At 41.8% G+C, this 14,692-nt stretch overlaps 1 protein-coding gene across 1 annotated transcript in view; it reads left to right on the forward strand.

The window, feature by feature from the left end:
• HCRTR2 (hypocretin receptor 2) overlaps positions 1 to 14,692 on the forward strand; it is a 61,084-nt gene that overhangs the window by 22,931 nt on the left and 23,461 nt on the right. The window contains exon 2 of the mRNA XM_073335119.2: positions 12,824 to 13,002. Coding sequence (XP_073191220.2) covers positions 12,824 to 13,002 — 179 coding nt within the window. The remainder of the gene's footprint in view (positions 1 to 12,823; positions 13,003 to 14,692) is intronic.

The raw sequence follows: 14,692 nt of genomic DNA on the forward strand, positions 1-14,692 counted from the left end.
AATACATGCAAACAAATAGGATGAACACACTCAGTAGATTATAAGCTTTGTAATGATACCTTACAAGAGACCTTTTGCATAAAGCATATTCCATTTACATCATATTCACATTCATAAGCATATATTCATAAAGCATATGGAGTGCAACGTCACATGTACGTCACAAAAAACCATCATGATGTATTTAGAAATGTATGTGGCCTCATCAATGTAGAAACTCACTTGGTTATGAGATATATAGAAGATATCTAATTAACTTTTATAAGATATACAGAATGGAGCTATTAAGTTATCTGAATGTTTGGAATAATTAAGAAAGGGATAGATAATAAGACAGAAAATATCATGTTGCCTCTATATAAATCCATGGTACGCCCACATCTTGACTACTTTGTGCAGATCTCATCACCCCATCTCAAAAAAAATAAATTGGAATTAGAAAAGGTACAAAAAAGGACAACAAAAATTATTAGGCGTCTTGAACAGCTTCCATCTGAGGAGAGATTAATAAGACTAGGACTTTTCAGCTTAGAAAAGAGATGACTAAGGGGAAATAAGATAGAGGCCTATAAAATCATCACTGGTGTGGAGAAAGTAAATAAGGAAGTGTTATTGACTCCTTCTCATAACACAAGAACTAGGGGCCACAAATTAAATTAATAGACAGCAGGCTTAAAACAAAGAAAAGGAAGTATTTCTTCATACAACACACAGTCAACCTGTGGAACACTTTGCCAGAGGATGTTGTGAAAGCCAAGACTATAACAGGGTTCAAAAAAGAACGAGATAAATTCATGGAAGATCGGTCCATCAATGGCTATTAGCCAGGGTAGGCAGGGATAGTGTTCTTAGCCTGCTTTTGCCAGAAGCTGGGAATGGGCAACTGTTCTGTTCATTCCCTCTGAAGCACCTGGCATTGGCCACTGTCAGAAGACAGGTTACTGGGCTGGACGGACCGTTGGTCTGACCCAGTATGGCCATTCTTACGTTCAAGTCCACCTCCTCGCTAATGCCCATTCAGATGACATGCAGCTTTGAGGGAAAATTTGTACGGTTCATTTCACTGTGTCTTTAAAGCTTTGTTAATAAACACTGATATGATGTGCCCAAATAGAGAGAGGCTGGTTGAGACACTGGAACTGAGAAGATCTGAATCCAGGTGTTTGGTTCTGTCACATACTTCCTGTGCAATTTTTTTAAGTGACTTAGGGAACTGAATCACAAAGAAACTATCTGTAAACTAGTTTAATAGTTTTGTGTTTCTTCCACCAGGCATCTGTCTTGTCTATTTAGATTGTAAGCTCTTGAGTGTAGGATCTGTTTTTTTACTCGATGTTTGGATAATATCTAGAACAATGGGGCCCCAATTATCACCGGGTCTTTTGTACATTGACCAAACTGGACAGTCTCTACGTAAAAGGATAAATGGACCCAAATCAGACATCCGGAACAGTAACATACAAAAGCCAATAGGAGCACACTCCCTGGACATTCAATAACAGATTTAAAAGTAGCTATTCTTCAACAAAAAAACCTTCAAAAACACAAGAACTAGGGGCCACAAATGAAATTAATAGACAGCAGGCTTAAAACAAAGAAAAGGAAGTATTTCTTCATACAACACACAGTCAACCTGTGGAACACTTTGCCAGACTTCAAAGAGAAACTGCAGAGCTACAATTCATTTTCAAACTTAACACCATCAATTTGGGCTTGAATAGGGACTGGGAGTAGCTAGCTTTTTACAAAAGCAATTTTCCCTCTCTTGGAATTGACACCTCCTCATCAGTTATTGGGAGTGGACCACATCCACCCTGACTGAATTGGCCTTCAACACTGGTTCTCCACTGGTAAGGTAACTCCCTTCTCTTCATGTGCCAATATATATTTATGCCTGTATCTGTAATTTTCACTCCATGCATCTGAAGTAGTGGGGGGTTTTTTACCCATGAAAGCTTATGCCCAAATAAATCAGTTAATCTTTAAGGTGCCACCGGACTCCAAAGAATATAGGCCACACATACAGGTTGGGGGACTATACCTGGGAAGCAGCAACTCTGAAAAAGATTTAGGGGTTGTGGTGGATAATCAGTTGAACATGAGCTCTCAGTGTGATGCTGTGGCCAAAAGAGCAAATGTGATCTTGGAATGCAAAAACAGGGGAATCTCAAGTAGGACTAGAGAGATCTATTTACCGCTGTATTTGGCACTGGTGTGATAGCTACTGGGATACTCTGTCCAGTTCTAGTGTTCTAAAGTTCAACATGGGTGTTCATAAATTGGAGATGGTTTAGAGAAGAGTCATGGGAATGATTAAAAGATTAAAAAACATATTTTACTGTGATAGACTCCAGGAGCTCAATCTATTTTGCGTAACAAAGAGAAGATTAAGAAGTGACTTGATGAGTCCATAAGTACCTACAGAGGGAACAAATATTTAATAATGGGCTTGTCAGGCTGACAGAGAAAGGTATAACCTGATCCAATGACTGGAAGTAGAAGCTGCACAAATTTAGGCTGAAAATAAGGCATACATTTTTAACAGAGAACGTAATTAACCATTGGAACAATTTACCATGGGTTGTGGTGGATTCTCCATCATTGACTGTTTTTAAATCAAGGTTGGATATTTTTGTAAAAGATCTGCTTTAGGAATTATTTTGGGGAAGTTCTCTGGGGTGTGTTATACAGCAGGTCATACTAGATGATTACAGTGGTACCTTCTGGCCTTGGAATCAGTGAATCTGCAAATGTCTGTGTGCCATTTGGCTGTTTAATTAGCACACAGTTTAGCACACACTGTTTAATTAGCACACAGTATTTCTTTTTATATCGCTTTGGATGAGATGCTCAAATTTTGTAAAATGAGCTTTTGTAATATCTGACTCTGGCACCAGCTCCAGATATAACAATCTTGTTCTTACTGCCCCCAAGGTATTTTTGGATACCTTTATTTAAACATGCCTTTATTTTTCATTATTTGTACTTCTTTGCTTACATAAATTGGACTACATGTTTCATCCCTTTTAAGTTCATGGATATGTCATGAAGTGGCGTGACTAGCCGTATGTCTACACAGCAATGTAAGCTTCAGGTTAGTGGGACTCGAGTCAGCTGACCTGTGTCAGGGAACCCTGGGCTTGAGAATCTACATTGCATTTTAATCCTAAAGGATTAAAGGATTTCTGACCCGTGCTTGAACCTAGGGCTCTGGCGTCCACGCTGCAGTGCACAGACCCAAGTCAAAGTAAACATATCCCAAAGTGCCTAGCGCCTCCCACCAATGTTTACACTCTAGCCCTAGGATCATGGTGCACTGTGGAAAAGCTCTGCTGTCCACCTGCTTCCTAACTGAGTCAGTGCTATTGATGGGACTCATGTGTCCATAAGGAGCACATGAGAACATAAACTGCATAATTGGCTCCATTGATGGCAGTCTCAGAACGACTGTGGTTTGAGAAGGCTTTATACTGAACTACCATCTAATCCAGTGGTGGGCTACCTGTGACCCAGCACGTGGCCCGTCCGGTTAATCCACTGGTGGGCCGCAAGACAGTGTTTACATTGACCATCTGCAGGCACAGCCACCCGCAGCTCCCAGTGGCCACTGTTCACCATTCCCGGCCAATGGGACCTGCGGGAAGTGGCGCAGGCTGATCTAATCTGAGAATTGGGCTCTGCACCTCTAGGATGAGTCACATTGGCAGGAAGATGCCCCTGTGCACCTGTTCTGAGGACAGTCAGGACGTTAGTGTCCAGGGGTGTCAAACTATTAAAATGAACCTTTGCAATTCTTCATTTTTAAAATGGGACCTTCAGTGAAGGAGTTTTTATTTGGCTGCTTTTTTATTTGTTTTTGTCCATCTGTTTTGAAGTGTGACATAAAATATAGGTTTCAGAGGAAAAATACACGCACTCCCCAGCCTGGCTGTACTGGATGCAGAGCGGTGAAGTGCACCCCCAGGGCTTAGGGTGCAGTGTACACCAGCCACCCACAAAGATCACTTATCTCTGCACTATAGCAACCCAGGAGGTTGTGGGGAAGTTTTGCCCATGCACCTCTGCACACGCAGCCGCGGCCTGCCTAGGAGCAAGGGACAGAGAATGGAGTGTGGAATCAAGTGGCTGCCCAGCAGGAAGGGGAAGCAGCAGAGTTCCTGGCTCAGCATGGGTGGGGGGAGGGATGATCACCAACATCCTTGCAGTAGGGAGCCACCTCCTGCCTGTCAACTTTATTCCATGGTCTGGGCAAGCTCTGTATAGCAGTAACAAAGAGCTGGAGCCACCAGCACAGGACGCTGTGGGGAGGTTTTGGGGATGGTTCCCGCTCCTTGCCCCGACATTGCACGCTACCCTGGAACCCCTGCACATGTAGCCCAAGGGAAGAGAGCAGAGTGGAGACCAAGTGGCTGCCTTGCAGAAAGGGGCAGCAGCTGGCATGCTGGGGGCCACCCTTGCTCAGCCATGCTAAGCCAGGAGCTCTGCTGCTCCCCCTCCTTGCAGGGCAGCTGCTTAGTTCTGGCTTTGCTCTCTGTCCCTTGCTCCAGCCCTGCCTGGGGCTGCATGTCCAGGGGCACCTGAGCCGCATGCACCAAAATCAGGCTGTTCTTTTGTGACCAGGAAGCAGCTCTCTTTGCAAAAAGTTTCTTCTGATCAGTCTCAGTTGAAAACCCTGCAGGCTCTCTGAGAGTGTGCTTGCAGACCCGTGTTCAGCAGACAATGGGCTCACACTGATCTGAGCTGCTGCTGTTTGCAATTAGAGTGCAACAGTCTTCACCACAGATTGTTAGCATAGAGAGGACTAAGGAAATTGACCCAAGGAATTCTGGGATACAAGACTTCCAGGACTTGAGTCAAGCTGGGGTTGTGTGCACACACGAAAGCAATAGGGCTCAGACCTTAGGTCCCAGCTTAACATGGTCTTGGACTCTCCAGCCCTGCTGGTCCTGGAACCCTAGGTTCAAGCCTTAGGTTAACACAATTGGTGTGTAGACTCAAGGGGGGTTAGGCTTGGGTCCAGGCTCAAGCCTACACTTACATTGCTGTGTAGACATATGTTAGGTGGTATTTGTCTCAACTGGATTTCTTGGTGCCAGAGTGTAAGGCTCCTGCTGTAGTACATTCACTTGGCTAGTATGGTGAGTACTCCACCCTCCCCTTCCTTGTGAGCAGTGGGTTATCTTACAAGTGAAGATGGGGTGCTGTCAAGGGGTCGACTACTCACTACTCCGTTGAGCCTCCTTGTGGCTCACCTGGGGAATTAGCTTGCCCCTCTTTGCACCCTGTCTGGCAGTTGTTCACCCTCTTGCCCCAGAAACTTGTTCTGCAGCTGCTCTCTCGCTCGTCCAGAGCTGCAGCACCTCTTCTTCATGGCTTAAACCTCCAACCGAGTCACAGTCGTCTTCCTCTTCCTGGGTCTCAGCAGAGTCTCTTTCCACAAAGTTTCAGGCAGTCTCCATCTCCACTGTGCCACTCCCGCAGTAGCTGCTAGGGGAACCCGAGCCCACCCTCTACATGGGGTTCCAGTCCAAACCAGCAGTTCAGGTCTGTTCCTCTCAGACCTGACTGCTTCCTACGCTGCCTTTTTTAGGCGCCACCTCTCCCCCTTGTACCAGGGTGTGTGACTGCAAGCTCACCTCACTGCAGCCCCCTCTACTGCAAACCTTCACTCTTTATAAACCCCACCCAGCTCCTCTCCCAGGTGGATTTCATCAACAATTAGGCCTTAGCACTCCCTGGCTTTCCTCCAAGTGCAGGGCTTGTGTGGGGTGGACACGCCATCACAAGTACCGAATACAACTCACTTCAACAGAATTTTCTAGTGTTAAGGACCAGAATTGGGCCAAATATCTTTAACCGTGACCAAGGGCCCTCTGTATATTGTGATTCTTGGAGCACAAACGTTGCCGTATAGTCTGTCCCTTGCCATAGAATTGTCTAGTATCTAAACTTTCATTTTTTAAAGTTTCTCACCTTTAAAACATGAGCCAAATGTTACCACAGCAGTATTATCTCTGTGCAGACAGCCTCACAATGCACTGGGAAAGAAGGGACAGGTTAGAGTTGCATTGGCTCCCTGTGACTTGTGATTCTTTTACTTCCTTTCCTGACTTGCATGAAAGCATGCATCACAGGGAATTTGGCCCTGACCACACCTCTCTTATTTCCAGCATCAAGCCTGCTTTTGTTGTGATATAGTGCATATACAACTGCTTCTGCATGTCATCACAGTCCACTGCAGTGTAATATCACACAATTTTTGTTGTACTTTATAGCGCTTTGCATCTTAAGACATAGAATCATAGGACTGGAAGGGACCTTTACACTCATGGTAGGACTAAGTATTACCTAGACCATTCCTGATAGGTGTTTGTCTAACTAGCTCTTAAAAACTCTAGTGATGGAGCTTCCACAACCTCCCTAGGCAATTTATTCCAGTGCTTAACCACCCTGACAATTAGGAAGTTTTTCCTAATGTCCAACCTAAACCGCCCGTGCCGTAATTAAAGCTCATTGCTTTTCTTGTCCTATCCTAAACCTCCCTTGCTGCAATTAAAGCTCATTGCTTTTCTTGTCCTATCCTCAGAAGTTGAGAAGAACAATTTTTCTCTCTCCTCCTGTAACTTTTGCTCCCTCACATGTAACTTTTGATTCTTTTTTTCCTGTTGTGTCATTGTATGGGATGAAAAGGCCATAGAAATTATTTTTAGAAGAGAATATAAGCATTTTAAAGCTTGGTAATGTGTGGGTGTGTCTCATGCTCGCTCGCTCTCTCTCTCTCTCTGTCTTCATACATTCTACTACAGGAACATGAATGTTCTTTACATTGTAGCACTTTATGTATATCTGATGATTTCATTGGGGGAAAAAATGACATTTTGTAAAGTTAACCTAAAGATGATGATGAGCATACCTTTGCTGGTAAAACTACCAAATCATTCACATGGAAATCTCATTGGAGAAGACTTTCTTGCAGTATTTCTAGTGCTGCTTGATTCAACTTGTTTTGATAAACTGTGAGAGTGACATTCTGCTATCATCCCAACCCACATCAGGAAATGCAAAAACTTAGTTTTTACAGTTCACCAAATGTTTGTGAATAAACGTGGCTTTGGTCTGTTTTCAGCTATGGTTTTCAACTGAATGCTATTTTTTTCCTTTATAATTTTGTATCAGAAAGAAGCATTTCATAGTCACTGATTCTTATTACAGTAAATGGTAAGGGTTCTTTCCTAAAAACAACCCCTACTAATTAACTGCTGTTTGAATACTCTTTTAGATAACAAGTGAAACGATGAAAGGGGCCTCAATCCAGAATCTCATTTTGTTTTTGTAATCAGTTTCAGAAACACTTAGTATAATTTAGACAGCTAACTAACTTGTGCTGTCTAAAAACAATCATTTGCACCTATAATTATGCCCCCAGTGTATAATGGGCACAATATTATAGACTTTTTAAAAATGTATGCTGATTTATGCTGAGCTGTTTTTATATAAATATGTGCACACAATTATATAGTGTTGTGTAAGAATCTGAAAAATCATACTACAGTTATCGAAAAAGGTTGTAAAATCATGTATGTATGAGATATATGCACTAAGGACACAAAATCATTTTAGGTAATGATACAATCTTTCAATATAATCTTTCCTAAGTAACATTACCTCGGTAGTAGCAGTGTTCCCTATATCCTACAAATACTGACAGTGTTATTTAGTTACTACAGCAGATGACCAGTTAAGTATGACCATTGTTAAAGCTTGTGGGTTGTTTTTTAATTAAGCATTGCCTAGACTGCAGCCATGCCACCTTCTGATGTGATTCGTTAGATCTCACAAGCAGAACAAGGTTGAGCTTACAAGGGGCCCCTAGAGTAGAGCACCAGGAAATGGTATGGTGGTAATATATCAGTAAAGGCATTTTTCCTCTAACAGAATTCATTTATCTCATTGTTGCTGATTATCAGATTGTGCGTGTGTAAAATTGAAGCTTTTTCCTCTTTTCTTCCTAACTGATACATTTGGAGATGCCACCAACCCGTGTTTGTAACATAAGAATCACTTCCATGGGAGTTTGTTGTAACATTTCAACCAGTGAATTGTGATGTCATTGAATAAATTGGAGAGGAGGAAGTAAAGGAAGCATGTGATAAAGAAAGAAGAAAATAATAATTCTTTGTATGTATCCAGATTTGTACATAGTATCTGTCAACAAAATAACTCAGCATTGCACCTTTCACAATATATACTATGACAATTATGGTAAAAATATGCCAAAGAGTTACAGTTTTATTTGGGTTTAGAGGTCAAATTGGAAGGAAACACATTGAATGAGAGATTAGTTGGACCCTTCTGAAGTGTTACTGAACAGGTTTAGGATTAGTGTCTAAGAGTATGTCTACATGTGTAGAGTTTTTGCACTGTAAATTTCACTGGTGATAGGGAACCAGTGAAAGTAAAGCACTGGTTTGTGTACTCACTTACTTCTTCAGGCGGCAGAGTATTTACATGAGCAGCACACTGAGGGCCGCTATCCCACAGTACAGCTCTCTCCAGTTTGACGATGAGTCTTGTGGGGGGGTGATCACGGGGCATCCTGGGTCCGTGCACAGCCTCCTCTCTCCAAACACTGATCACCTCCAGTAGCTCAGCATTGCTCCAGGCAGGAGATTGTTGGCTCCGTGGAACAGCCATTGTCACCTGGCCAGATGATAAGTGAGCACTTGCCAAGAAAACAGGAAGGGGAGTTTCAAAGTTCCCAGGGCTTTACAGGGGGAGAGGTGGATGTCTGTTTACCTGGCAACAGAGCAGCAGAGCTGCTGGCCAGAGTGGTCACCTAGGCACTGTGGGATGTCCTGTGGAGGCTAAAAGCTGTGTAAACAGGAAGAACGTGTCTTCACTTGCACATCACCACAAAAGCATCACCAGTAAGAGCTGTACGCCTCTCGTTTTCTTTTTGTGGTGACGCTTCTGTGCTTCACCGCAAAAAGTCATTGGCAAGTGTAGATGCTCCCATGGATTTTGCTCAAAAAAGGTACTTTTTCTGCTTTAAATGGCAGGTGTCGACATGGCCTAGATCACAGATTAACAGCAGAAGCATAGTAGAAGTCAATGGAAGGACTATAGCACATAATCTGTGTACTGATAGCAGCCTAAATCTTGGAGGAGGTAGGCAGCTGCATTTTACATTAACCTGGAGTCTTCATGTTGTTTTCATATTCAACTTCATATACAATGTACTACAGTGATCAAATATGTAGCATTGCACAACTATAATGAAAATATCCCAGGACATTTAAAACCACTGGGAGCACGTCTCTTGTTGCAGAACACAGGATCTAAAAGCCCCAATATACTGTCACATCTGAGGTTTTGTAATAGAATGTAATGAGGTAGCTAAAGCCTTTTTTACTCACACAATATGGACTTCAGACTATCTTTCTTAAATTTAATCTTTGGTATGGATTTGTTGTGCACTTGTAAATTCTAGTCAAATCCCTCATGAGATTTCCCTGTAAGCCATTTTCTCTGTACTCATAAATATTTTCTGGCAAAAGTTGCATTCTTCCACAGTAATCTATTTCCCTTCATTGTGCTCCCCTTGAAGAGAGTGAAGTTTTCTGCATTCTGTGTGAATAATGGCCAGAAACCACAATTGTATCTTCTCACCAAACTTCAAACTCAATGCAATCAACTCTCTGAGAAACAGTCTTACAGATGGATTCATTTGTTAGAGCTGCAACGCATCTTCTAAACAGGGCACAGCATGGTAACTCATTTTAGTTTCCAAGCTTTTACTGACACTATGTGGCAAAGATAAGAATAGCAGTCACTTTGAGGAAGGATTGAGTTCCTTTTTTATCTTGTTTCTTGTTGTAAAATCAAAACGAAAATGGGGGCGGAATTGCAGAGGAGATTCGAGTAGAGTATTATTGCAGTGAGATGTTTACAGTTTGGATAGGATTGTGGTTTCAAAGGGAACTTCTCTCTCTTACTTATTCCTTTCCCGACCTTTTTTCTCTCCTTTTTGAATCTCTTCTCCTCTCGTCTTTTTCCCCATCTTAAACTCTCTTCCTTCTCCACTTTCTGTGTCTCTCTCAACTCTTTCTTTTGCACTACCATGTGTCTAGGGCTGTGTGAAAGGCTTGTATCAAACATTAAATCATGGTTTGTTCAGGGATCCTTTTATTGTTTCAGTCATCATCAGGGATCCTTGTTTTGCATGACAAAAAAAACAAAATTCTCTGATTAAAAACCCCATAAAAATCTGTGTTTTTTCTGTGATTAAAATGAAATGCTTAACTTTAGTTTCCCTAGACACAGTATATATAGGTATAAATTGAACACAATGTTTTATTGATAAACAGTAGAACCCCATTTAGCCGAGCCTCCATAATCCTGCTTTCAGTATTGACCAAACCACCTGCTGCCTGGGTACTCACAGTGGCTGGGGCTCAAGTAGTCAGCCCCAGGCTGCTGGGTCTGACTGCCTGAGCCCCCTTGCCCTGCAATCTTAACATAAGGAATAAAAAGCTTTTTGCCAGTTCTCTGGATTATCCCAATTTTTGACTGTCTGATCTGACCCTGATCCCAATTCAACTGGATAATGGGGCTCCACTGTAAATGTAAAGGACATTCAAAAACAACCTCAAGAGGAGGAGGATACATGCATTGAATAAGTGTAAATTTCAGTAAAATTTAGTTAATAGTTAATAAATGTAAAAATGAAAGATTCTCTGTAAAAATGCAAATTCCACGATTTTCAATGGCAAATGGATTTCTAGGATCCCTGATCATCATCAGCCAAAGTCCAAACAAGTTTGGTGGAGTTGGACAGATTCTTATTGCATAGCTGGTACCCTCGTCTCCTGAAACATGACCCTTCCAAATCTTCATTCATCTACAGGGCCCATATACCTTTCATCTTCATACTATTTAGCTTGGTGCTATGTGCCACTCCCTAGAGATTCCTTGTCCAGGGTTTTCAGGGAGGCCAGATGGCCACTTTGCCTGTCTTGTACTTTGAGGTTGCTATAGAGTAAGATCCATTCTCTTTCAACGCCAGAATCCTTGGGGACAGAAGCCACTGTTTTCCCCACCCCACTCCCCAGCTGGGAGGGGTAACAAAGATATACTCTCTCAGCTGTGCAGCTAGCTATACATTGCAGTAAGGACAGATAGCATTACCTAATTCATACCATTTTTGCTGGGTTACTTTTATTTTTGTTTAAGGGAAATAACAAAAGTAAAAATCATATAGTCTGGAGCAGGAGTTCACAACCTGTTTCTTTCTGGGCCCCCCGCAACATGCTATAAAAACTCCATGGCCCACCTATGCCACAACAACTGATTTTCTGCCACAACAAAAGGCAGGGCCAGCATTAGTGGGTAGCAAGCAGAGCAATTGCCTGGGATCACATGCCACAGGGCCCCCTGTGAAGCTATGTTGCTCAGGCTTTGGCTTCAGCCCCGGGTGGCAGAGCTCAGGGCCTCATGTGGTGGGACTTCAGCTTTCTGCCCTGGGCTGCAGCGAGTCTAATGCTGGCCATACTTGGAGGACCCTCTGAAACCTGCTTGCGGCCCCCCCCCCGGGGGACCCCAGACCCTTGATTGGGAACCGCTGACCTAGAATACCTTGAGCTTCGGTGTTAACACCAGTTAATCTGAAGTGGTGTCAGCAACAATCTTATAAATTTGCATCATTTCTCTAGTGTGAATAAGGCTCATGAGAGAGCATAGTGTGCATCTCTGTAACCTGCTGAATCTCCTCTGCCATAATCTTCATGGTTACCAGCTACAGATCCCACAACTACATTGGTATTATGCATCAAGTAAAAATAGTAGGGTTAAAAACAGTTATTTTTGTAACTTAACTCACCGAAGTAAGAAATACTCTCACTCAAGACTGTGTTCTCCTTAAACCTGAGGTCTGAACGCTGTGTTTTAGTGAGCTCAGGACCAGAGCTGTCTCCAGACTAAAACTCTGAAACCCTGCTTTGATTATTGGGAGAGTTCAGATTCAGATCTGCACTTCTCATCTAGCTAATATATCTAAATTGGACCAAACACCAAGTCCCTGAAATTAAGGAAAGTTTGGATCCAGCCTGAGATTTGAAGACATGACCCATCTCTGCTCAGGACAGAAGGACATTCTGTGTACAAAGGATTAATAAATTTGCTGTTGCGGTAAAATTGTTGAGATGGTAGATTGGGGTATTGTAGGAGTCAGTTTTAAAAGAGGGAATGGAAATCTTTCTAACACCTGAGAAGTCAAAATATTCAGAAACCTAGTCTCTTAAGGTTTTATGTCCTAGGTTATTACACAAAGCTATTTTTTCTCAAGTTGGTTTCCACAACCTCAGTTTTTACTTTGCTAGCTTACTGACTTATTGATTTACTGCACTCAGATGTAGTGATTTGCCTGGTTTATAAAGCTTTACAGCTTGGATCAATAGGAAAAACAAACTAATTTATACGAGCCTTATACTGTATAAAATTTACTGCATGCTGTTGTACCTGTAATAAAATAGACTGATCTACGTATCAAACCAACAATGCCTAAACTGTAGTCTGTGGAGAATTGATTAGTCACATGACTTTGTCTCCTCCTTGTTTCTAGCTGTTTCTCCATGCTTCCAGGCTGTTCACTGTAAAAGAAAATTAACTGTCCCTACATATTTACATTATACTACATATTTAAAACCTTCTTCAGAAAATGTTTCTGCATCCTCCAATTACTAGTTGCTCCTATAAAGTGTTGTCCCATTGAAGTGTTCCTTCCACATGTTGTTTCAAATGTACTAACCCTTCTTTGTAAATTCAGTTTGTATTGCAGTGTGGAAGAACCATCACATGCGGACAGTTACCAACTACTTCATAGTAAACCTCTCCCTGGCTGATGTTCTTGTCACAATCACTTGTCTTCCAGCCACGTTAGTAGTGGATATCACAGAAACTTGGTTCTTTGGGCAGACCCTCTGCAAGGTGATCCCCTATTTACAGGTATTGTTCTCCATACCACTGCTGTTGTCAAAAAGGAACAGTACGGTAGAATCTGCTTAATTGGAACTTCCTAATGGAAGGGGTAGACATTGTGATTTAAGTGCTTCTCCACTTCCAAATGCCCAACTACATAACATTAAGTAAAATTCTTAGCTGAATAAGTATTATTCTAAGTATTTTTTCTCTTTTTTTTTTTTTAGGCAATAAACACATGGGACAGATTCTGTGATACTCTTCACCTTGTGTAGTCATTTACATCAATAAAGTGGACATAAAGCATTAAAATATCAGAACAGTGATATTTTGTGCCCACTTTGCTTGGACATAATGACTACCCAAGGTGCCGGGTGACAGAGCATCGGGCCCTCTGTAGTTAGAAAGTGGAGTTCAGAATTCCATATGCCTTACTAAGTGCTATGTAGAAATAACCAAAGATCCCCACAAGCAGCAGAAATTGTTCATACTCTCCCAGTTAAGCCTCAGTTATTGCCATTCGTAATTATTAAGTTAAATCAGTTCTGAAGCCCTTTCCAGTGAAGTGATTAACAACTGTGCCTTCCTTTCCTTATCAGACTAGATGGGCCAGTGGGGCATTCCAGTATGGTAAATCTTTGGACCTTTTCACTGGTGTAAATCCAAAGTACCTCAGTTGAAATCTGGGTTTACAGTGGTGTAACTGAGGTCAGAATCAAGGCCCCCAGTGCACACAAATTTCAAAGGGAGCAGCATGGGCCATAGTATTGGTTGGGTATAATAATTCCATGAATTGATCTGTGGATATGTGTTGCCCTCTGCTCCAGTGCATTGAATCAGAATGGCCCAACTTATTTCAGAGGCACAACACTGCTACAGGAGATTTTTGTTGGTACGTTAACTGTTGGCCTGTACCTGGTTCGGAAGACCCCACTGAATGCAGAAAGGACATGAAACTGTCACCCAGTGTATTGAATGGAAGAAAATGAACAATGAGTTTATTGTTTGTAGCCAGTGGAAAAATCCAATGATCCTATTTTTATCAACTGCAAGCGGATTTTTTTTTTAATGTGACTGTGATTTCCCCTTGCCTTTGTGAAAATTGGGAAGACACAATGATGATATATGTTCGTAGCACATCAAATGAGATAATGTCTCCTACAAAGCAAGATGTAGTTAGTGGGTTTAAAGCTTTATTTTCATATTGTAAAAATATACACTTTTATAAATAATGCTTACAAAGTCTAAAATGGATGAGTTTATTCTTATGAGGCCTGATTCTGCCACACTTATTCAAACTGAGTGGTCTGTGAGTTGTCCTGTTGATTCAAGTGGGATTACGCATAGATTGGCTCATTAGCATTGACCCCCCACTTGGTAAGGCAACTCCCATCTTTTCATCTGATGTGTATTTATACCTCTCTACTGTATTTTCCATGCATCTGATGAAGTGGGTTTCAGCCCACGAAAGCTTATGCCCTAATAAATTTGTTAGTCTCTAAGGTGCCACAAGGACTCCTCATTGCTTTTTTTTCTGAGAATGAGTTAGGCTAGCAGACTCAGACCTATGAGAATTTTGTGACAAGTGATATAAAAAGGAATTTGTTTTTCTTGGAAGAATCACTATTTAACAGCCCTTGATCATGGAATATCAACTCTAAATAGATTTCTGATCGTGTTGAAAATATAAATTGTATTCAAAGTTAAAAATCAGAAA

This window comes from Lepidochelys kempii, chromosome 3 (genome assembly GCF_965140285.1).
Source record: "Lepidochelys kempii isolate rLepKem1 chromosome 3, rLepKem1.hap1, whole genome shotgun sequence".
Taxonomy (NCBI): Eukaryota; Metazoa; Chordata; order Testudines; family Cheloniidae; genus Lepidochelys; species Lepidochelys kempii.